The sequence below is a fragment of the Achroia grisella genome, unplaced genomic scaffold (assembly GCF_030625045.1).
Source record: "Achroia grisella isolate CSIRO2021 unplaced genomic scaffold, CSIRO_AGI_Agris_v1 utg1056, whole genome shotgun sequence".
Classification (NCBI taxonomy): domain Eukaryota; kingdom Metazoa; phylum Arthropoda; class Insecta; order Lepidoptera; family Pyralidae; genus Achroia; species Achroia grisella.
In genome coordinates this window covers 67,983-91,881 of record NW_026712564.1, presented here as the reverse complement: position 1 = coordinate 91,881, position 23,899 = coordinate 67,983, and the positions used below count along the sequence as shown (strand labels likewise).

The 23,899-nt window shown below is 55.6% G+C and overlaps 1 protein-coding gene and 1 pseudogene across 1 annotated transcript; both read left to right on the top strand.

Annotated features, from left to right (window-relative positions):
- Window positions 1-17,628: 17,628 nt before the first annotated feature.
- LOC131845046 (uncharacterized) lies at window positions 17,629-17,980 on the top strand (annotated as a pseudogene).
- A 2,757-nt stretch (window positions 17,981-20,737) lies between these two features.
- LOC131848041 (uncharacterized) lies at window positions 20,738-21,346 on the top strand. The gene has a single exon (XM_059197828.1). The coding sequence runs from the start codon at window positions 20,738-20,740 to the stop codon at window positions 21,344-21,346; it is 609 nt and encodes a 202-aa protein (XP_059053811.1).
- The last annotated feature ends 2,553 nt before the right edge of the window (window positions 21,347-23,899 follow it).

Below are 23,899 nucleotides of genomic sequence, written 5' to 3'. Positions count from 1 at the left end.
AAAAGGAAGGGAGGGAAACGGCCCGCCTCACAGGTCCCAGGCCGTAGGAGTGGTGCAGAGGAGGGGATGGACACCTCCCCTCCCAGCGATCAAGCAGGCAGGGGCGGCCCAAGCCGCCCCTAGATCGCTACCGGGCCGGGGTGACGACCGCGGGGGCGGTCCCACCCCCTCACACTAGGCCCGAAGAAGTCGCGCGCATGTCCCCGCGCGCCTTCCCCAGGGAAGACTGGGGAAGTGGTGGGTTCCAAAGGGAACCCGCAGAGATGGGGCCCGCTGTAGAGTGGGCCACCGCCGTCGGAGTTGCGGTCGAGTATAAATTGATCCCGCGACTCCGGCATATGGCGTTGGGTGAGGGACATCTTGGAGTTTTTAGTGAGTAGGAGTCTCACAGTACCCGCGGGCTTCCCCCGGGGCCGGCGGGTCTCCATGAGGGATTTTCTCCAAGTCAAAAAAAAAAAAAAAAAAAAAAGGTTAGGTTGATATATAGTTTGTGTTTGCAATTGCTGATTGGCTGACCTCTCCCAAAGTGGTCTGCGGGTGGCTGTAATGGCCCCCGCACCTCCCCCCCCTCCCTCCGAGGGCCCCCCCATCGATTCGGGGGGAACAAAAGAAGGTGTGGCTGGAAAAGCCGGAACAAGAGTGGTGCCTGAAAAGGCTATGTGTTTGGGCCCTAGGCCCGATATGGATGCTCTAAAGGGCCGAGAAGAGAGGATGGAAGTGGGGAACCCGACCCAGGAACAGGGACGCCCAATGACCCGCTCTCGCTCCAACTCGGCGGTAATAGAGTTTGTGCGCCCGTCGGACATGGCTGCCGGGCGTAAGAAGAGACGCCTTGATGACGGCGCTGAATATGACTCCGCAGACTCGATGGCTAGCTCTGTGGACGTCGAGGAAGCGGCATTAGCCGCGAAGAAAGGGAGATCCCCCAATGAAGGGAATCTTTGCGCGGGCCTCGCGACGGCAAAAGTGGTCCTGGTTAGAAGCCGGCGCAGGGAGTTCCTAAAAAATAGGGGTAGTGACTCCGAAGGGGATGAAGACTCGGATTTGGACCCCCGCGTTACCCGAACGGGAATAAAGGCCCCCCGCGATCACACGGACCCCGCAGAGGTGTACATACATAAGGTCCGGGAGGCGATTGTCGAAAAGACAACTGAGGCTAAGGCGGTCGTCAAGAAGTCGGGAAATCTGAAGGGGACCTGCCAGAGGCAGATAAATGATGCGCTGAATGGCCTAGCATCCCTGGCGGAGTCCCTGGAAGCGGATCTCATCCCGAGATCGGTGACGCCACTACTGAGGAGGAACTCCGACATCCAGTCGGAACTCCACAGACTCCAGAGGGAAAATGAGGAGCTCAGGGCTAAGATTGCCACTGCACCCTCGGCGGAAAGCCTGAGGCCGACACCGGCCTTCCAGCATGCGGCACGTTCATCCAAGAACGCAAATGACTGGGACACGTTCAGGTCCCAGATCATGGAGGACGTTGGCCGCATGATGGAGCGGCAAACGGCGGAACTCATGCGTCAAGTTAGGAGCATGATAGCTCCACAGCGGGTAGACTTGGGGTTGGAGGACGATGTCCCCAACTACATGTACCGTCCCCCTCTCCAGAACGGGGACCGAATCGAGGCGTACCGGCAAGAGGGGAACATCAGACCTGGTGTTGCCCCCCAAGCCGGAACCAGCGGGAGCAAGGCGCCACAGTCAGCGCCGCGTAAGAAGGGTGGGCAAGCAGGTCAGTCTCAGCCTGCCCCTTCTAAAAAGGCGGGCCCTGCGACTGCTTCCCAGCAGCCTACTACGGCGGTGGAAACATGGGCCACCGTCGTAAGGAAGAATGGGCGTACCACAAACGTCCCGGAGGCTAAGGCTGGACCGTCAGGGGCGCAGACAAAGAAGGCGAGCGGGTCCCATTCTCAGACCCAATCGCAAAAGAAGGGGAAGGGGGCCCCCTCGCCAAACAAGTTGAAGGCCCCCCGCTCTGCGGCAGTAATCCTCGCCCTCCCGCAAGAAGCGGAGAAGGCCGGAGCGAGTTATGCCGGCATCCTTAGGGAGGCCAAGGCAAAAATTGACCTGGCCTCACTAGGCATTGAGGAGCTCCGTTTCAAGTCGGCGGCAACGGGGGCGAGGATCCTTGAGATCCCGGGTTCTCAGAGCGGGGAAAAGGCAGATGCGCTAGCGCAGAAGCTGCGAGAGGTCCTCGGGGAAAACCCTGTGCAGGTCTCCAGGCCCACCAAAACCGCAGAGATGCGGATAATGGGCCTGGATGACTCGGTCACCCCTGAGGACATCGCACAGGCGGTATCCAGGGACGGTGAGTGTGCGCCCGAAGAGGTTAAGGCAGGGGAAATCCGCCTTAACCCTTCTGGACTAGGCACATGCTGGGTGCGGGCGCCGATCTTAGTGGTCAAAAAGATCACGACGGCCGCCCGCATCAAGGTGGGTTGGGTGTCGGCCCCGGTCGAACTCCTGAGGCAGAGGCCACTTAGGTGCTTTAAGTGCCTGCAGACAGGCCACGTACGGATGCGGTGCCCGCACGAGGGGGACCGCAGTGGCCTCTGCTTCAGGTGTAGCAGACCTGGTCACAAGGCCGCTGGCTGCACAGCCGCTCCAAGTTGCGCCATCTGCCGGGAGGCAGGCAAGCCGGCGGACCATTGGATGGGGAGCAAAAATTGCTCCCCAAACAGGCAAAATAAGGCCAAGAAGGGGCCGGCACCCGCACCACCAGCGACAGCCGCCGTCCCGACTACAAGTAGTTGGGCCGGGTTGGAGGAGGAGATGGAGCTGTCATAATGGCCCTCCATCTCCTACAGGCGAACCTTAACCACGCCGCCGCGGCGCAGGACCTCCTCCTGCAATCCGCGGCGGAGTGGCAGGCAGACCTGGCGGTAGTCGCCGAACCATACAGAGTTCCGTCCTCTGACAATTGGTTCGGCGACTACGACGGCCTCGTGGCTGTCATTCGTACAGGGGGGAGTTCTGCCTCCCCTCCCTGCTTGCCTCTATTCAGGGGCTCAGGGTACGTAGGTGTGAGTTGGGGGGAAATCGCCGTCGTCGGAGTGTACTTCTCTCCCAATAGGACTCTCGCCGAGTTCGAGGAATATCTGGACGGGCTGGGAATTGCAATCAGTGTGCACCCAGCCCGTTCCGTGCTCGTCATGGGGGACCTCAATGCCAAGTCTACGGCTTGGGGCTCCCCCATCACGACGATACGAGGCGAGGTCCTAGAGGATTGGGCGGTGGCGTCCGGCCTTTCAATCCTAAATGTGGGGTCGGTCGCCACTTGTGTGCGATGGCAGGGGAGTCTATAGTGGACATCTCCTTGCCAGTCCAGCCATCGCGCACAGGGTGCGGGGCTGGCAGGTGATGGACGAGGTGGAGAGCCTGTCGGACCATCGCTACATAAGGTTCGACATTCTCCCCTCGTCCGGAGCTCCGCACCCGGACCGCTCAGAGAGTGACACTTCGGCGTTCCCCAAATGGGCATCGAGACGTCTTAAAAAAGACGTGCTGGTGGAAGCTTCCATAGTCCAGGCCTGGTTTCAAATACCATCCAGGCCTGTGGAGGTTGAGGAGGAGGCCAATTGGCTCGGGGGTGCCATGACCCGCATCTGTGATGCGGCCATGCCCCGGGCCCGCCCCCCCCCCTCGGCGTCATCGCTAGATAGTAGATAGGGACAACCCTCCACCAACCCATGGCCATTCCAACCTCTCGGTTATACTGGCCGAATCTGCGGGGAATGCGCGCTGAAAAGCACGCATTCTCTTGATCCCTACAAATTATTTCAACTCCTGTCCCCTCTATCGCACTCTCCCCCTTCTGGGGCAGCGGACGAAACTTGTACGGCTTCGGTGCCGGGCAGCTCTCCGTCTTCAGCGGTGTCCTTCCTTCTTGAACGCGTACCACCAGCAGTCCTCTCGTGCTCGCTCCGCCTCCGGTGCCACTGATGCGCGAACTCCCGCAGCCTCCTAAAATTCTCCGCAGTAGACACCAGGTCCGGATAGTACACCGGACCCTCCCCTTCGCCTTCACCACGACGTATCCCCTCCAACAGCTTCCCCCTAAGATCGGAATATAGGGAGCACTCCCACACAACGTGGTGGAGGTCCTCCTCCGATTCCCCGCAACCACAGCCACTCGACTCGTAGAGTCTCATGGCGTGCAGTCGCTTACCGAAGCAGCCGTGTCCAGTCAGGATCTGTGACGTCTCGTAATCGGGTTCAACCCACGGAGACGCCAACCTAATAGCCACATCCGGAAAGTATCGGTAGAGCTCTCTTCCATCCGCGGAGGAGTGCCAACGCTCCTGCCATTCCCCGACTATAGCGTCCCATACCCCGCGTTTCCGTCTGCTCAACTCCGGCTTTGGCGCGGACTCGCGCTCCTCATCCATTCTGGCAGCACGGATTACCTCCAGGTCCGCAGGCAAGACCCCCCCAGTACTGGTAGCGCCGCCGTACTCACGCTCCTGTACGCTTTCGTAAGGAGGATGAGAGACGGTCGCTGCAGCCTCAGGACTATACTACGTACGACATGGAGACTGATTCTCTCATGCCATACGGGTGCAGCATACGTCAACGTGGCTACGTAGGTGCCCTTGTAGAGAGTGCGGAGGGCCGGATAACGAATGCCCCAGGAAGACGCCGATACTCTCGACATCTTCCCGAAACATTTGGCCGCTCGCTCTCCAATCGTTGTCGCATGCTGCACGAAGGACATCCTGTCGTCTAGCGTCACTCCAAGAATGGTTGCCGCCGTGACGGTCCGGACCGAGCCGGCACCCATCCTGATGACTGGGGGCCGCTGGAGCTTTCCCTTTACGGTCATCGTCATGGACTTGCCTGGGGAGAACTCCAGCCGATTACGGGCTCCCCAGTCGAGGACGAGCGAGAGCGTGGCTTTCGCCTTGCTCTCGATGCTCGCTCGGGAGTCGGCACCGATCAGGACCGTAACATCGTCCGCGTACGCAACCATCCTTACTCCCTCAGGTAACGGGAGACGAAGCAGGTCATCCATCAGTAGGTTCCATAGCGTGGGACCCAATACCGAACCTTGTGGACATCCCATGCTGTAGGTGTGATGACGTCCCACCCTACGTACAGTTTGTCCCTCCTGATGAGCGCTCCCCTTAGTGACGGACTGCACCGAAGCACCACAGTAGTGTTGCTGCTGCCCCTCCACGATTTTTTGAAGGCAACCTCGCTGTGCCTCTTTATCTTTTCAGTGGTCCAGCCTTCTTCCTCCATGTTTTGGGCTGCGAGGTTGCCAATTAGCTCTTCCGAGCAGATGTCGGAAGAGAAACCTCTCAAGGCCACTAGAGGCCGCCTAGCCTTTGGCTCGGTGACCCGTAGGGTCGGCGGGGCAGCCTCCTTCAAGCGGGCAGCAGCTTCCTTATTGGTGGTCTGTACGACCACCCCTGCATTTCCGACTTTGCGGACATTCGCCACCTGCAGCTGTAGTGTCGCCGGGCTGACTACTTTCTTGAGTAGCCGCTTCGTGTCTTCCGCAGTCCTGATCTCCTTTGCTGCCTCCTCTGTGGGGTAGAAGGCCAGGACTGGTCCCGGCGCTGCGATCCTTGTTGGGTTCTTCTGTACAGCCGCCATGTTTTGGTGCAGTCTCAGTTTAGAGGCATAAGTCTCCGTTTGGGCTGCCTTCATTGTTGGTCCTTCCATGTGAGTCGCCGAGGTGCTCTCGATCTTCCTGAGCTTTTCCTGTGCCAATTGAAGCTCTGCCTCGGCGACTCTCAGATCCAGTGCACCCACAACTGCGATTACTTCCTGCCCCAAGATGCTGATGGCGGCTGTGTCCGATTTATTGAGTTTGCTGCCCGGCCCTGTAATGACAGCCATGATGGCTGCCATATTTTTCCTGGCGACCTCTAGCAGCTCCAGCTTCGACGCCGTTGCCACATTGAGGCCGCCAGCAGTGGGCTCCTGCTGCAGCGGCTGCTCTGCTGGTCCTCTTGGCGGCTCCACAGTAGACCCCTGCCGGGGTCGCGGCTCAGGCTGGCGAGGCGCCGGGGCCGTTACACTTTTCTTCTGAGGTGGGCCCAGCGCCCCTGCCTGCAGGCCAGCGACCGGGGGGGCGTCAGATTGCCGCTGCTGCTGCGTACGAGCTGTAGGCCGCCGTCGCTCCACCGCCGGCTTGCTTCGGCGCGGGCCCGCATCGTCAGGCGAGGTGAGCGGCCTCTTCGCCGCCGCCGTGCGGGGCGGCGAGTCAGCCCTGCCCGTCAAAGCCGCTCCCGAGCCCGCTAGGCCCAGCAGATCAGCCTCAGCCAGACCCGGGGGGTCTCTGCTAGGCGAGCGCGGGGGAGGGGTGCGGCAGATCGACTTCCGCGGGAGGAACGGGGACCCGTCGTCCTCCTCCTCCATTGTTCACCGGAATTTTTCCCCAATTTATGGGAACACAAATTTCCCTAAAATCGGGGAGTTTTCAAAAATTTTCCACTGTCCACACCGTGTTCCTAAAGTTGCCACTTATAATATCACAAAAACTGCACTGAAAAAATTTTGTCCTCTGGCAACCGCGCATGCACCGCTGACAGACGCCAAATCGGACCGTCAAGTGTGCACGACAGTCGGTCTGAGACCGTATCTGTCAAACACACTGACAGGCGACGGGCGACGTCTGTCAAAGGCTATCCGTCAGTCTTCACAGCGACGCATGCCTACCACATGGGCACCACATGGCGCAACTGTCTTAACCTAAAAATGTATTGTTCTAACCTAACTTATGCTACGAATAACCTAATTTAAATCTAAAAACTTAAAATTAGGGCGTCTATGTCACCAAACCAATGTTACTTATAACTAAAACTCACTGTTTATGCGTCCTTTCGCCAAATTACACTGCAATCCAAGTTTTGCACAATTGCACTGTCACTAACACCACGTGTCCCGATACACGCTTCCCGCTTTCCCAATGAGGGAGAGAGGCGTTCGTGTACTGCGGGAACACAAAAAGATGGAAAATAGGGGAACAAGTTCCCGAAACTCGCGAAACACTGCAGGATACGAAAATTCGCACTGAGCACCTCGGCACCGTACGGAGCAATGTGTGGAGCACGTCCGCGCGCTACGACGGCCGGCACCGAAGTAGATAGGGACAGTGTCAGGTGTACTGGTGGTCTGAAGAGATAGCGGCCTTGCGAGTGGAGAGCATGGCCGCTAGACGCCAGTACACCAGGCACCGCCGACTCAGGCGGGGCCGTGACGCCGCTGTGGAAGCAGAGCTGCGGGCGCACTACAGTGAGAAGAAGAAAGCGCTGCAGCTCGCCATCAGCAGGGCCAAAGAAAGAGCCAGGGAGGATCTCCTGGAGACTCTTAAAAGAGATCCATGGGGGCGCCCATATAGGAGTGCAAGGGGCAAACTTCGCCCCTGGGCGCCTCCCGCGGCAGAGAGTCTCCAGCCCCAACAATTGGAGGGGGTGTTGACAGCTCTATTCCCTGAGCAGTCAGAGTTCACACCCCCTCCTATGGTGCCGCGCAGCCGTCAAATAGAGGAAGACGGCGGCGGCATCCAAGGGGAAGTTGGGGTTCCGTCGATAACGACGGAAGAGTTCTCCGCGGCCGTGGACAAGCTCCGGGGCAAGAAAACTGCCCCGGGGCCTGATGGTGTTCCCGGCCGGGCTCTGTATCTGGCCCTAGGTGCCCTTGGGGACCGGCTCCTTAGCCTCTTCAATGAGTGCATGGAGTCGGGGCGATTTCCCAAGAAGTGGAAGACGGGCAGAGTAGTCCTGCTCCGCAAGGAGGGGCGCCCTGCGGATTCCGTATCTCCCTCGGTGTTCCGCCCGATTGTCCTTCTTGACGAGGTCGGCAAACTATTCGAGAGGATAATCGTCAAGCACTTGGTTCAGGTGGGCCCTGATCTATCCCCGAACCAATTCGGGTTCCGAGGGGGCCGATCCACGATCGATGCGATCTCACAGGTTCGTGCCCTCTCGGATGAGGTGGTCTCCCAAAGGGGGGTGTTGTTGGCGGTGTCTCTCGACATCAAAAACGCCTTCAACACCCTCCCCTTCGACTGTGTTAGGGAGGCACTCAAATATCATCAAGTGCCTCCCTACCTTCGGGAGGTGATCGGGGCCTACTTCCAGGACAGGAAAATAGTGTGTATCGGGCGGAACGGCACCGTGATTGAGAGGGAGATGCAGCGCGGCGTTCCACAGGGATCGGTTCTGGGTCCGGTCCTGTGGAACGTCGGGTATGACTGGAATCTGCGGGGCGCCTTGCTCGACGGGACCAGCGTAGTCTGCTATGCGGACGACACGCTGGTAACGTCCCGCGGGCGGGACTACAGGGAGGCTGCCCGTCTTGCTACCGCCAGTGTGGCACTTGTCGTCGGCAGAATCAGGAGGTTAGGGCTCCAGGTGGCGCTCGAGAAGTCGGAGGTCCTTTGTTTCCATGGGCCCCGACGAGCGCCGCCACCAGGAGCCCATATCGTGGTCAGCGGTCATAGGCTCGAGGTCAAGCCACATATTAGGTACTTAGGGCTTGACCTCGATAGTCGCTGGGGTTTCCGGTTCCACTTCAAGAACCTGGCTCCCCGTCTTATGGCGGCGGCTGGCGCTTTAAGCTGGCTGCTGCCTAACATCGGGGGGCCGGGGGACAATTGTCGCCGCCTCTACATGGGTGTGGTACAATCGATGGCCCTATACGGGGCCCCTATATGGCATGGGGCCCTGTCCAGGGAAAATATGGCCTTGCTCCTGCGTCCGCAGCGAGCAATGGCCATAAGGGTCATCAGAGGGTACCGCACCGTCTCGAGAGAGGCGGCGTGTCTGCTAGCGGGCTCCCCACCTTGGGACCTAGTAGCGGAATCCCGCGCGTCATTGTACCAATGGCGTGCGGACGAGAGGGCCCAAGGAAGGGAGCCCTCCGGAGTGGAACTCGGGGAACGGAGATCCCACCTCCGACGTGTCCTCAGGGAGAAATGGGAAGAAAGGCTGGCCAACCCTACGGCCGGCCTGAGGACCGTCGAGGCTGTCCGTCCAGTTCTCAAAGAATGGATGGGCAGGCGACGATGGCCGCTGACCTATCGACTTACGCAGGTGCTGTCCGGACATGGGTGTTTCGGGCGGTACCTGTGTAATGTCGCACGGAGGGAGCCGACGACAATGTGTCACCAGTGCGGATGCGACCAAGACACGGCGCAGCATGTTCTGGAGGAGTGCCCTGCATTCGCAGAGGAGCGCCGCGTCTTGGTCGCGGAAGTGGGGGCCGACCTCTCGCTGCCGAATATAGTTCGGGCAATGGTTAGGAGCGAGGGGTCGTGGCTGGCAGTACTCACCTTCTGCGAAGAAGTTATTTCGCAGAAGGAGGCGGCGGAGAGGGACCGGGAGTATGATCCTTCCGCCCCAATGATCCGCCGCCGGAGGACCAGGCGTAGACGTCGGGACGAGCCCAACTCCGTCCCGAGTCTACCCCCCACGGGGGCCGGGGTGCATGCCTTGAGGGAGGCATCACCCCACAACCAGGCCCCTGGAGGCGTGCGCGTGTACCCACGCGCCTCCACGAGAAGGTAGGGTGCAAGTCATAGCACCCTAACCAGAGAGAGGGGGCCTGTCCTACAACATCTACAGGACAGGCCAAGCCGCCGAAGTCTGGGTAGAGTGCCAAGTGCGAACAAGTGCGACCCACGAGGTATACCGTGTGGTTTTTAGTGGGTACAAGTCCCACACACCACCTCGGGGTGACGGTCTTTTGAAGATTTGTCCACACGTTAAAAAAAAAAAAAAAAAGGGGGATCATGGAACAATTCAGGCTGCAACTCACTAAACCAAAGCCGCAACTCATCTACTTCGGCCCACGGCACCTCGAGGTATACCGTGTGGTTTTTTAGTGGGTACAAGTCCCACACACCACCTCGCCATCCCTCCGGCGGGGTGACGGTCTTTTGAAGATTTTTCCACACGATAAAAAAAAAAAAAAAAAAAAAAAAAAAAAAAAAAAAAAAAAAAAAAAAGGTTAGGTTAGGTTAGGTTGGGAGTCGCGTTCGAGCTGCCGTGGCGTGCGGACGTGTGCACGGTTGCTCTCTGTCGCGTGTCGCGTGTCGCGGTCCTCGGTGGCGCCGGTCGGGTCCCCTCGACCCGCCGCCGCCTCGGTGCTGTTACTAGGCAGTCTATTTCATACATATTGTGAAATAAAACATGTTCTGACATGTTTTTGACGTAAGTAGGTCAGTACGCTTACTGTATAGTGACGTTAGGGATAGGACCCGTGATTTTGTGTTTTTGTGTTTTACTGTGTGTGATCACGATTTTAAAAAAACATCGGTTAAGGGATCGAAGCGAATGAGGGTGAACCCTCACGGTGCATCATCCGCCGACGAGTCCGGTAGCTCGGCCGCAGAAGGGAAGCGGAAGGTGGTGATGACTGAAGAAGGCCTTCAGCAATGTACTGAGTTTTCTGACTCCGTTGCTGACTTGTTGAAGGTATTCAGCCGTTCACTTCTTAGGAAGGTAACGGCAGAAGTCCATACCAGCTTACAGCCGGTAATGGAAATGCCAGCGACGGTGAAAACCGTGCTGGAGAAGGTGAGGATGAGCTCCACAGCCCGGGAAGAGGTCGTGAAAGCCACTATGGAAGCTGCCGATGGTGTCGCAGAGCTCTTCTGCAATATACAGACGTTGTTCGAATCGGACTTAGAATCTGAGGAAGTGACAATAAAAGGTGAGGAAGTAGCTAGTGAGTACGCTGTGCTAGAGGCGAGAAGGTACGCCTCGCGTCTTTTGAAGATTTTCGATAAAAAAAAAAAAAAAAAAAAAAAAAAAAAAAAAAAAAAAAAAAAAAAGATAAGGGTAGGGGTGCAAGCGTATTACACAGCTCAAGGAAGTGTGTGATAAGTTGTCGACGGACTGTGCGTCTCTCACTACTGAGAGGGACGAGTTGCAAAAAACAGTGGACAAGAAGTGTGACGAGTTGAGGAGTCTGAGGGCGGAACTGGAGGCGCGTTATAGTGCGCCTCCTGACCCCCGCGGACGACCCGCCGCGCGCTCTCGACACTGCTGCGATGTCGCGCTTAGAAGCCGTCCTAGATTCCCGTTTCGGGGAACTGGACCGGCGACTGAGCGCTATTGAAGGTGGCATAACCGCGCGGCCGCGCGCCGCCGCGGCCCCGCTGCAGACGACGGCACCGCGACGCGGCGCACCGCCCGCTCCGCCGCGCCCCCCGCCCGCCGCCCGCGGAGACGCGGCGGCGGTGGGGGCGGCGTCGGCGGCGCCGAGCGGGCCCGTGTCCGGTGTCGAGGACAAGTGGACGACGGTGGTGCGACGGCGCCGCAACCAGGGTAAAAGACCCCTGAAGGTGAACAATAATAAGGACGAGACAGCTCCCGTTCGACGGGATGTAGGTAGGCAGGCACGTGCGCCGAACAGACTACGCGTGCCTCGGTCCTCGGTTGTAGTGATCGATATACAGCCGGAGGCCGAGGCCAGAGGCGTAACTTACGCCTCAGTGCTTAAAGATGTGAAGGACAGGGTAGACATTTCCGACCTAGGCATAGATGCAGTGAAGTTTAGGATTACGGCTACCGGTGCGCGGCTGTTACAGCTCCCGGCAGCCACTAGTGACGATAAGGCGGGCTCCCTAGTGGAGAGAGTGAGATGAGTGGTGACTGGTGAGGACGTTAGGGTCAGTCGACCGGACAAGGTGGTGGACTTGCGCATCTGGAACCTGGATGACTCGGTTTCGGTGCCTGATGTGGTGGACGCGGTTGTCCGTGCCGGAGGGTGTGCTGCGGCGTCTGTCCGTGTTGGGGACATTCATCGTGGCCCCTCCGGAAGCGGCAACGCCTTTGTTCGCTGTCCTGTGGCGGCGGCGAAAAGGCTGAGTGAGGCAGGTCGGCTTATGGTCGGCTGGATGGCGGTTCGGGTGGAGCTGCTAAAGACGAGGCCTATGAGGTGCTATTGTTGCCTGCTCCCTGGTCATACCGGGCGCAGGTGCAATAGGAGGATACGGTACAGTGGTAGGTGTTTCCGCTGCGGACAGGAAGGGCACAGTGCTCCTTCATGTTCCGCGGCGGCTCGCTGCCTCCACTGTGCAGTGGCTGGCCAAGAGGCCAACCATGAGGTGGGCGGGACGCGATGTCGCGCTAGCGAGGACCGTGCTACGGTGCGTTCCGGAGAGGGGCCGGAGGCGATGGACACACAGTGCCCGTCTGTCCGTCCGGCGTAGGTCTTCCCTCCCTTCACCCTCTCTCTTGCCTTGCGTCCGCTTTCGGACGGTCGGCGGAGCGGGGCGGGTCGGGCACGCGTGGCCGGCGCCCCCGTTATTCGGGTGCCCCGGGCGCGCGCGGTCGGCCTGGAGGGGAAGGTTTGAAAAAGGTACACCTACTCAACAAAATATCAGCAAATAGTGATGTGTGTGAATGGGTGTGTGAATGCATGCGTGTGTGTGGCCCCCCTTTATCGGGGCAGCGGGCGCAGTAACGTTTAACGCTGCTGTGCCCGCCCAGAGGATACAATCCAGGGGAACGCCTCGCGACCCGGGGTATGTACGTTTGTGTGGGGCCGCCGATGATAACACAACTAACATCGGCGGTCAGACCGCCGACGGCTGAATATGGTCGCTGTTGGCGTGTCAGTGTGTGTGTGGCCCTGACCCGTGTCGGGGCACCGGGCGAGACGGTGCCGTCGCTCCGTCGGCGCCGCCTGCGCCCGGCGCGGAGGCGATACGCGGTCGCGGCTGCGGTGCGCAGCGCAACGCAGCGGCGATCGCGGTCCTCGAGGAGGGGGGCGGAGGGTGTACTTTCCACCCGAAGCCCCAAGTTGGACACTCGGAGTGGAGGATGTAGGGACATCCGAAGCTCCAAGGAGGCGAGTGATCCGTGGAGTGTGTGTGCGTGGGCGTGGAGTGGTCCCCGCGCCCACCTTCGGCGGCTCCTTCAGCGGAGACCGAGTGCGGTCGAATGCAAATGCGAACCCGCACGAAGGCGTCTTTCGTGGTTTTTGGAGGAACACCGAGGGGTTTTGGTGGGTCGGATTCGTCCAGTCCCACAGTATTCGTCCGCTCCCCTTCATAAAGGCGGACGTTTCGGTACTGAAACCTTTCCCCTCGAAAAAAAAAAAAAAAAAAAAAAAAAAAAAAAGTTAGATTAAGTTGATTTCTATATTTTTTTCTTTTTTACTGTTGCGCTGAGGTGGTTTGTGGTGAGGTCACCGGGAGCGGCAGGGGGTGACTCGGTCTCCAGGGGAAACCCTGGAGCGTTTTGTGGAGGCGCAAGCCTCCATTGTTGTCGGGCGTGACGCCTTGAGGAAGTTGGCTGGTGGTAGCAGCCCCTTCCTTTTCCCGTCCCCCGCCGAGGGGGACGAGGAGTGTCTGTCTCTGCCCCGGGACTTAGCGTTTTGGTCCATGTCGGACTCCATCACGCTAGCGGACGCCGACACGGTGCGGTCGGCGAGGTCGCGGCCCGTCTCGCGGGCCAGGTCGCGGGCATCTCGGCCTTCCTCGGCGTCGTCGACGCGGTCTACGCGCTCGACGCGCTCGATGCTGGTGGAGGACGAGGTGTCCGGTTGTTTTGTGTCGAGCGAAGCCGGGCTCGCAAAAACGGCCGTGTCGAAGCGGCCGCACGCGGATGGACCGGGCCCTTCCGGGGCGGCGGGCGGGAGTGCCAAGCCGTCGAAGATCCCCTGCCCGTCGGCCGGGGTCACCGGGGTTTCGGTGATGGTGCCGTAATACGGAGAGTCCGGCAACGTCGCCGAAATCCCGGCGGCATGAGAAACGGGGGGACGGGACGAGATGTTGTCCGACCCTCGGAGGTCCCTGTGGGGAAGGGGAAGGCCCCCCAAAGGATGACCCGCAGCCTGTGGCCGTCTTCAGGGCGGAGGCCCAGAAAAAGCTGGGGGCTGCCTTGGACACGGTTCACAGGTGTGGGAACCTGAAGGGGGCCGACCAAAATCGGCTGAAGGAGTCCATCGGCTCGGTGTTGATGTTGGCAGAGGAGCTGGACAGCTGTGCCGTCGTAAACAAGGACTTCACCGCGGGTGCCGTCGAGCGCCGGAAGTTGGAAGGACAGGTGGAGGAGCTCCGTAAGGAGAATAAGGAGCTCCGAAGCCAGCTCCAGGCGCTCCAAGCGCAGATGCGGCAGTTCGCGGCGAGGTCGGGGTCGCAAACCCCTTCGGCCGCTTCCCAGGCACCACAGGGGCCTGAGAGGGTGAGGGCACCTGGCCCGGCCCCGGCGCCAGTGGACACTGAGGACCTGCGGGCGGAACTCCTCCGCTCGACCGGGCTGATGGTCGACGCCCGATTCCAGGAGTTGAAGGAGATGAACTCCCGAGTCCAATCCCTTCAGGAGGCGTCGATCCGCCCGGTACACCGCCCGCCGCTACAAAGCGATGGGCGGTACGAGGTTTTGTCCCGCATCCCTGGCGCAGGGGGACCGGGCTTCAGATGCCCCCCATCTGCGCGGGGCGCGAGGCGCAGACTTCCCGCCGCTTCCGGCGGTCAACCCGCAGCCGGCAGACATCCGGCAGTCAACAGCCGGGACCGTCGAGCGCGGGGCGCGCAAACGATGGTTGGAGCACGGTGGTGCGACGGGGCGGTAAAAACCGCAACGTCTCTGAGAGGCAGACCCAGAGTACTCAAGGTACTCAGAGGACTCTGGGGCCCCCTCTCAGGGTAAGAAGGGCAAACCGGCCCCGCAGTCACCATCCAAACTGAGCGCACCGCGCTCGGCGGCCGTAGTCGTCACACTCTGCCCGGAGGCGGAGGCGGCAGGTATGACCTACTCAAGGGTCCTCAAGGAGGCGAAGGAGAAGATCGACCTTGCCTCCTTGGGTATTGGAAGTCTGCGCTTTAAGACCGCGGCTACTGGGGCCCGGATCTTAGAGATCCCAGGGTCCCAGACGGGAGACCAGGCTGACGCGCTCGCGTCCAAGTTCCGGGACGTCTTCCCGGCCGGTCCGGTTCGCGTCGCCAGGCCCACAAAAACGGCCGAGATGAGGCTGATGGGCCTGGACGACAGTACCGACCGGGAAGAGGTGGCGGCCGCCGTGGCACAACACGGGTGAAGAAAGTGACGACGGGCGCGTCGGCGGATCCGTATCGGCCGCGGTCAAGAAAGTGACGGGTATCGGCCGCTGCGGAACTGCTGCGGCAGAAGCCGCTCCGGTGCTTCTGGTGCCTGGAGCGCGGGCACGTGGTGGCGTGGTGCTCGCACGCGGAGGACCGGTGTGGCTTGTGCTACCGGTGTGGGGTTCCCGGCCATAAAGCGGCCGGATGTTCGGCGGCCCCACACTGAATGGTATGCGTAGCGACGGGTCGCCCAGCCGACCACCGGGTGGAGGCCAAAAAGTGCCCCCAGTCCCGGTCCAAGAGACCGAGGGGATCCGCACTGTCGTCGGCCCGCGGCAATGGCCGCCGGGGAGAGGCTGAGGTGATGGACACCGGTCAATAATGGCAGTCCATCGCCTCCTGCAGGGGAATCTCAACCACTGCGCGCGCGCCCAAGATCTGCTTCTGCAGAGCGCGGCGCTGTGGGGTGTTGACCTTGCTGTGGTCGCCTAACCATATCGTGTCCCACGTAGTGACCTTTGGTTCGGCGACCCCTCTGGCCTGGTGGCCATTGTCGGTGCGGGCAATTCCGCAACCCCGCTCGTCAGCCGCCTATTCGGCGGAGCGGGGTACATAGGTGTGAGTTGGGGGGAAACCGTCGTTGTCGGGACATACTTCTCTCCGAACAGGACTCTCGCCGAGTTCGAGCAGTTCATGGACGGGCTGGGGGCCGCTCTTGAGCTATACTCGGCCCGTCCAATGATGGTGATGGGGGACTTCAATGCCAAATCCACGGCTTGGGGCTCCCCCATCACCGACTCTCGAGGCAGGGTCCTGGAAGACTGGGCGGCAGCGGCCGGCCTGGTGGTGTTGAACCGAGGGTCGGCCGCCACGTGCGTGAGACAGCAGGGGGAGTCGCATGTCGACGTATCCCTCTGCAGTCCAGCGATCGCACAGAGGGTGCGGAGCTGGCAGGTGTTGGATGAGGTGGAGACTCTATCCGATCATCGGTATATTCGGATAGATGTTCTCCCCTCACCCGTAGCTCCGCACCCCGGTCGCCAGGAGAGGAATGTCCCACAACTCCCCAGATGGATGTTGAAACGTCTGGATAAAGACGTGCTGATGGAGGCTTCCATCGTCCAGGCCTGGGTTCCCATACCGGAGGGGCCTGTGGAGGTCGACGCAGAGGTGGGCTGGTTCGGCGAGGCTCTGTCGCATATTTGCGACGCGGCGATGCCCCGAGCCGGCCCTCGACCTCCTAGGCGTCAGGTGTACTGGTGGTCGGAGGAGATAGCGGCGTTGAGAGAGGAGTGCTCCGCCGCCCGCCGCCGGTACACCAGGCACCGCCGACTCAGGCGGGGCCGCGACGCCGACGAGGAAGCACAGCTGTACGAGCAGTACAAAAAGAGGAAGAAAGCTCTGCAGCTGTCCATCAGCAGGGCCAAGGAGACAGCTAGGGAAGAACTCCTGGAGACCCTGGACAGGGATCCATGGGGGCGCCCTTATAGGTTCGTCAGGGGCAAATTACGCCCCTGGGCACCCCCGTGGCAGAGGGTCTCTAGCCGCAGCAGCTGGAGGGGGTGTTGGAGGAGCTGTTCCCGAGACAGCCTCCCTTCACACCTCCTCCGATGATGCCGCGTGGCAGTGATGAAGAGACCAGCGGCGTCAGCGCTGCTGCGGTTCCTGCCATCACCGAGGAGGAGTTCGCCGCGGCCGTGGATAAACTCCGGGGCAAGAATGTCGCCCCGGGTCCGGATGGCATCCACGGCCGCGTCCTGGCCTTGCCCCTAAACACCCTAGGGGACCGACTCCGGCGCTTGTTCAACGCGTGTCTGGAGTCGGGACGGTTTATCAATCAGTGGAAAGCGGGTAGAGTAGTCCTGCTCCGCAAAGCGGAGCACCCTGCAGGTTCGGTGGTTCCGTCGGCGTTCCGCCCCATAGTGCTGTTGGACGAGATCGGCAAGCTCTTCGAGAGAATCTTGGCGGGCCGACTCGTCCAACACCTGTCTCAGGTAGGTCCCGATCTCAGCCCGAAGCAGTTCGGGTTCCGAGAGGGGCGCTCGACGATAGACGCGATCTCGCGTGTGCGCTCCCTCTCGGAAGAGGCGACGTCCCAGGGTGGGGTGTTGTTGGCGGTCTCGTTGGACATAAAGAACGCCTTCAACACCCTGCCCTTTGCGACTATTAGGGAGGCGCTGAAATACCATCGCGCGCCTCCCTACATTCGGGACGTGATCGGGGCCTACCTCGAGGACAGGTCTGTGCTATGCACGGGGCGGAACGGCGTTATAGTGCCGAGGGAAATGCAACGCGGTGTTCCACAGGGATCGGTTCTGGGCCCGATCCTGTGGAACATCGGGTATGATTTGTACCTGCGGGGCGCCCTTTTAACGGGCACTGACCTCGTGTGTTACGCGGATGACACCTTGGTCACTGCCCGAGGGCGGGACCTACGGGAGGCTACCCGCTTTGCCACGGCAAGCGTGGCACTGGTCGTCGGCCGAATAAGGAGGCTTGGACTCCAGGTGGCGCTGGAGAAGATCGAGGTCCTATGTTTTCATGGGCCTCGGCGCGCGCCACCTCCGGATGCCCAGCTGGTCGTCAGTGGCCAGAGGGTGGGGGTCAAGCCCTGTATTCGATACTTGGGGCTTGACCTGGACAGTCGTTGGAGCTTCCGCGCTCATTTCCGGAACCTGGTCCCTCGCCTTATGGCAGGCCGCCGGCGCTCTTAGCTGGCTACTGCCAAACGTGAGGGGCCCGGGAGAAGGTTCCCGCCGCCTATACCTCGGCGTGGTGCGGTCCATGGCCCTGTACGGGGCCCCCATCTGGGTGGGGGCCCTAGGTAGGGAAAATGTGGCCTGCCTTAACAGGCCACACAGGGCCATGGCCATCAGGGCCATCAGAGGCTACCGCACCATATCCGGGGAAGCAGCGGGTCTGCTGGCGGGGTCTCCTCCGTGGGACTTGGTAGCGGAGCTCCACGCGTCAGTGTATCACTGGCGCGCGGAGCGACGTTCCATGGGGGAGGCACCCGCTGGCCAGGAGATTGGAGCGCGGAGGTCCGACTTTCGGCGGATCCTCAGGATCAGGTGGAGAGAAAGGCTGGCCAGTCCATCGGCCGGCCTGAGGACCGTCGAGGCTGTCCGTCCCATCCTCAAAAGGTGGATGAATAGGAGATGGCCACTGACATACCGCATGAGATATTGTCCGGGCACGGTTGCTTCGGGCGGTATCTGTGTCATGTGGCGAGGAAGGAGCCGACGACCGGCTGCCACGAGTGCGGAGGTGTGGAGGACACGGCGCAACACACGCTGGAAGAATGCCCAGCGTTCGTGAGTGAGCGCCGTGTCCTCACACGAATAGTGGGGGACGATCTCTCGCTGCCGAATTTAGTTCGGAGGATGGTCAGTAGCGAGAGATCGTGGCTGGCGGTGAGCTCCTTCTGCGAGGAAGTTATCTCGCGGAAGGAGGCGGCGGAAAGGGAGCGGGAGTCAGCTCGTCCCGCTTCCCTCCGCCGCAGAAGAGCCAGGCCTAGAGGTGGGGGCGTATCCAACTCCGCCCCCCTCTATCCCCCACTGGGGCCGGGGTGACTGCCTTGAGGGAGGCAGTCCCCCAATCCAAAGGCCCCGGAGGTGTGTGCGTGTACCCACACGCCTCCACAATGGAGTAGGGCGAAATAGGTCGCCCTAACCACAAAACGAGATGGGGCCTGCCCTACAACATCTACAGGGCGGGCCGTCGCCGTCGGAGCTGGGGTAGAATGCACTTGCGAATCCCCTGGCTCCGGCATAGGCGCTCGTAGGTACACCGTGTGGTTTTTTAGTGGGTACAAGTCCCACACACCACCTCGCCATCCCTCCGGCGGGGTGACGGTCTTTTGAAGATTTTTCCACACGTTAAAAAAAAAAAAAAATAAGGTTAGGGTATCTTTATACTCCTTCGTATCAATCACCGGGTCCAAACCGCCAAGGAGACAATAACACGGTTCATTAAATTTAGCATAGTTCTAATTCAGTTCAGAAAGCCGCACGATAAGCCTATCACGTGACGCAGAAGGCAGCAAAGTATAAGCATCCGTAATCCAGTCACTGATTAATCGAACAGTACCCATTGACTGCCGATACTCAACAGTCTCACTGAATAAACACGCTCTCACCGCATCACTAGGATTCGACATCTTTATTTTAAATATTAACTACCACAAACAAAAGAAATATTTAATAAAATATAAAGATATAACTCACGAGTATTTATAAAGGCCAAATAAAATATAATAATAAAGATTATTATTATATTATCAATAATCAACTATATTTTCAACCAAATCAAGAATGTACCTAAATATTACTTAATACAGAGTGAGCATACAAAGTACCATAAACACAATATTCTCGCATACAGAAAACCAGTTTAAAATCACAACAAGTGGTTATCTTCACTGACTAGGGATGTTACAATAAAAGAATGTAGGTACCAAGCGAAAGAATTCTAACAGGCCGCTTTATATTGTCAACTTAGTAGGTAGTACGATACGATAGTAGGTAATACGAACCGTGAGATGATTCACTCAATTTATATCAATACATTACGCTAATATGCAATGATACTATTACGACACATATAATAACGTTGACAGTGACTATTACTATCCCGACTATTATACAGAAAACGACAAACAGACTTATCCATCCCTGTATGTAGAGGAAACTCGTGACGAATTTACTGAAAACGAAAATTACGAAGTTACTGAAAATGAAAATTTTATTCAGTATAATTATATTCAGAAATCAGGAAAACTAAAATAGAGATAAACTTACAGACACAGCGACAATTACCGTATATTCAGATATTATATCCGCCCCTTAAACTACTCATTGATACCGGTGCCAATCAGTCTTTCATAAGCCCCAAGGCAGTAGATAAGTTCTTTCAGCATATACCATGTAATTATGATCCTTTTGAGGTAACAAACATTCATGCAACCACGAAAAATTATTATTCCTTAACTTTACCGTGCTTTCAAGAATTTAAAGAGAATGAAGATATTACTCTATTTATCTATAAATTTCATGATTATTTTGACGGCCATTGGTTATGACTTATTAGAAAAATTAGAATCTAGCATTAATCTAAAGGATAAGGTTTTAGTTACACGGAATTTGTTTTGTGTGTAATATTTTTTTTGTGTAATATATATATTTTTTTCTCTCAAGGGGGAATATCTATGGGACACAGTCACCTAGATACATAAAATAATAATTGCATTTAATAATGTCTAGTAAGACAAATTCAATATTGACTACTAGGCACTGCTGTATCTAAACTGTGTCACCCCACCTTACATTTTCCTATTTTTATTTAGTATATAAGATCATTATTTCTATGTACATATTGTCAGTTTATCATCATCTGTAATATACATCGTCTCGACCAGCAACATCTTATTATTCACCCGCAACACCATACATACCATCAGCGTTCAGAAAACAAATTTTCCACAGTATACACGACCTGAGTCATCCTGGTGCAGCAGCTACAGCGAAATTAATTGCTCAGAAGTATGTATGGCCCGGAGTGAGAAGAGAGTGCAGAACGTGGGCACAACAATGCACAGATTGCCAACGTAACAAAATAACCCGTTATTCTTCCTCTCCTTTCTCCACCTTCCCTATTCCTTCCGAATGATTTTCCCATGTCCACCTGGATTTAATTGGTCCAACTACGGCTTACCATCCCCAAGCCAACGGTATGGTGGAGAGGTTACACCGACAGCTGAAGGCCGCCATCATGTGCCACGCAAACCCACAATGGACAGAGGTACTGCCGTTTGTCATGTTGGGTATCCGCAGTGCCTGCAAAGAGGACCTGAAGTCATCAGCTACTGAACTCGTCTATGGAGAGCCTCTGAGGTTACCAGGCGAGTTCCTACATCCAACAATGTGTACGACGATAGATCCGACAGACTTTGTAGCTCGCCTCCATAGACACATTGCCAACTTATCGCCAACGCCAGGAACATGTCACAACAGGAAAACATTTTATGTACAAAATGACATCTTCACATCCGAATACGTATTCCTACGGAGAGGTCCAGCAAAACGAGCTCTTAAATCGCCGTATACGGGACCCTACAAAGTACTGAAAAGAGATCTCAAAACCTTCACACTCGACATACTAGGTAAAGAAACAACAGTGACCATTGATAGACTGAAGGCAGCGTACATGGCGAAAGAAGATAAGGAGATGCCTACATCTACATGTCCAACAACGCAACTCCCATCTTCCTCTGACGAGCCGCAGCCAAAAACTACACGAAGTGGTAGGATAGTCCGTTTTCCAAATTACTATCGCCCGTGAATCGGTCTCGGCAAGGGAGTATTTGTGGCACACATACACTTATTTATTGTATTTATATATTGTATGTATCAACATCCACACTATACAGTTACACACAACATTATAATTAATTGTATTTATTTTATAGCCATATATTCCATACTCAAACACACTACACACATTACCTGCCGCAACCGGTTAAATACCGTTAGCCGTGTCCGTAAGCAATCATGCGTAGCCGCCGGCCGCTGCGCTCCGGCTGCATAGCTGTGAGCACGGCAGTCATCGTTCATACGTTAACTGCCTAACCCGCGCTCGCTCTTATAAATTTCTAGTGCTTAGCTTACGCCTAATTATTCTTTCTTTGTAGTGTCTATCTTTGTGTTTTCTATACCTTATTATAAACTGTATTGTGCTTGTCTGAACTGTCGCTTTCCCTTGTAAAATATTCTTACAATATACGTTGAAGATAGTGAGTGACTTTTATTTAAATAAAGGAACATTATCGCTATATACATAGTACCTGTTCTCTGAATTGCTATGAAGGGTTGGGTAGGTATAAGTATTTGATTATGTTGGTTTGGTATGATTGATAGTTTATACAGGATATAGGTATTAGGAGAGACAATCGGCACCTTAATAACTATATCTATTTTATTTCCTACATAATATGAACCCGATTTTATAATGTAAAAATATTCCCTTAATTCTATATCTATAACCTTTTCCTTAGAATAAAGTTGTCTAAGTTTAATTAGCATATTATTTAATGAATTAATATTAATTATAGAGTGAGATATACTCTTAGTCTGAATAAAAGCTAACGTATTTTCTAAATTAAGTAATTTTTCTGACAAATTATCTGTATTATCTGTGAGCATCAATAGATACTGAGCTAGATGTGCATACTTTATTAAGTCAGTATCTCTGTCTGCGTCTGATTTTAGTATTAGGTTAATAGTTTTACTTATTTCATCCTGATTTTTTACTATGTTATTTAATATTACAGAGTGATCGGATATCCATTCTTTACCTAAACTAATGTGTTCATTCAACTCTGTTTCTAACTTATTTTCATTATTTTGAAGAGCTTTTATAGCACCGTCATACTTCACAGCGTCAGAATAATCAAGATTACCTGAAATACTTTTAATTATTGAACCGAGACCATCTATGAGTCCTCTTTTATTACGTGACTGTGTAATGTCTAGAAAATACGGGAGCACAATAATAAACACCTGTAGGTCGAAACTCAAGTTTATTTCCAACTACCTACGAATAACTGGTTTACAGATTACCTACATTACATCTCCTCCACAATTAAATTAAAACTGAGGGGAAAAATAGCAGATAGAATACAAATATGTAGATAGCTTATAAAACATAAATTTGTGTAAGTAATATGCAAATATATATATAAATAGGTCATTAATCCCTATCACAACACAGCAAGTAAAGAAAATGACATGTAACTTTCTAAAACAAGTCCCGTCTATAATATGATTTACGTATGCACAGGAATATTAAGATTAAGTTTAAGTAAAAACATTTGTAATAATGAACTCGAAACTGTGGAAACTGCCTGAGAGTTTTTTTTTTTTTTTTTAACTTAATATCCATACTGTGTGTATCTAATCTACTACAACATATTATATTTATAGTATACCTATAACTTAGACTCTAATATCTATATAAATATTATAACCGTGACTTATATTTAGATTCTATATCTTTAGTTTATAAAAAAAAAAAGGTAACAACAACAACAAAAAAAATACTGAAATATAGTACACCATAATCTGTAGTTGTATATCAAAGAAATAATATTTTTGGCGGGTAAACTCTTCGACCCGACCGTGTGCGGCAGAGTTCGGGAACAGACGATACACGTAACGTTGATCGCTCGTCGGGTACATCGCTGGGAGGCGTTCCATACAAGCCATCGTCGGCGTCGCTGAGTGCCGACGGTTCGGGGAGCCGGGCGGCGTGCGGGGACTGCGCGCAGGCGGCCCGCTCGCGTCCGGCGCACCCGACTCCGGGGCTATAGGTGACGAAGCCGACTGAACCGATTCGTGACATTGAGCCGTCGCGCCCTCGTGCTTTTCATATGACCAAGCAGCTCTGTTTAACGCACGATTATTAATCTTGGCGTCTAATAATTGATTTACGTGACGCCTCCAAACGATGTCTGTCCCCTTCACGTTTACGTGGTACAGAACCTTACCTACACGATTGACAACCGAGCCCAAAACCCACACAGGTTTTTTTGGGTTAAATCGATAATCTCTTATCCATACGTTATCACCCTGAGAAAAAAACCTTCCTTTGCCACCAAAATTACGCCTCTGTCGACCCTGGTGTAACCGCACACGATCATTCACGAATGATTGCTTAGCTGTATCGGTTGATGGTCCTACAGAAATGAGATCGAGCTTACAGCGTAAGTTCCTATTAAACATAAGCATTGACGGCGATACTCCGGTCGTACAGTGTGGCGTATTTCGGTAATGAAATAAATAATCATCTAGCCGACTGTTAATGTTTTTAATTGTACCATCCTTTAGAGCATTTTTA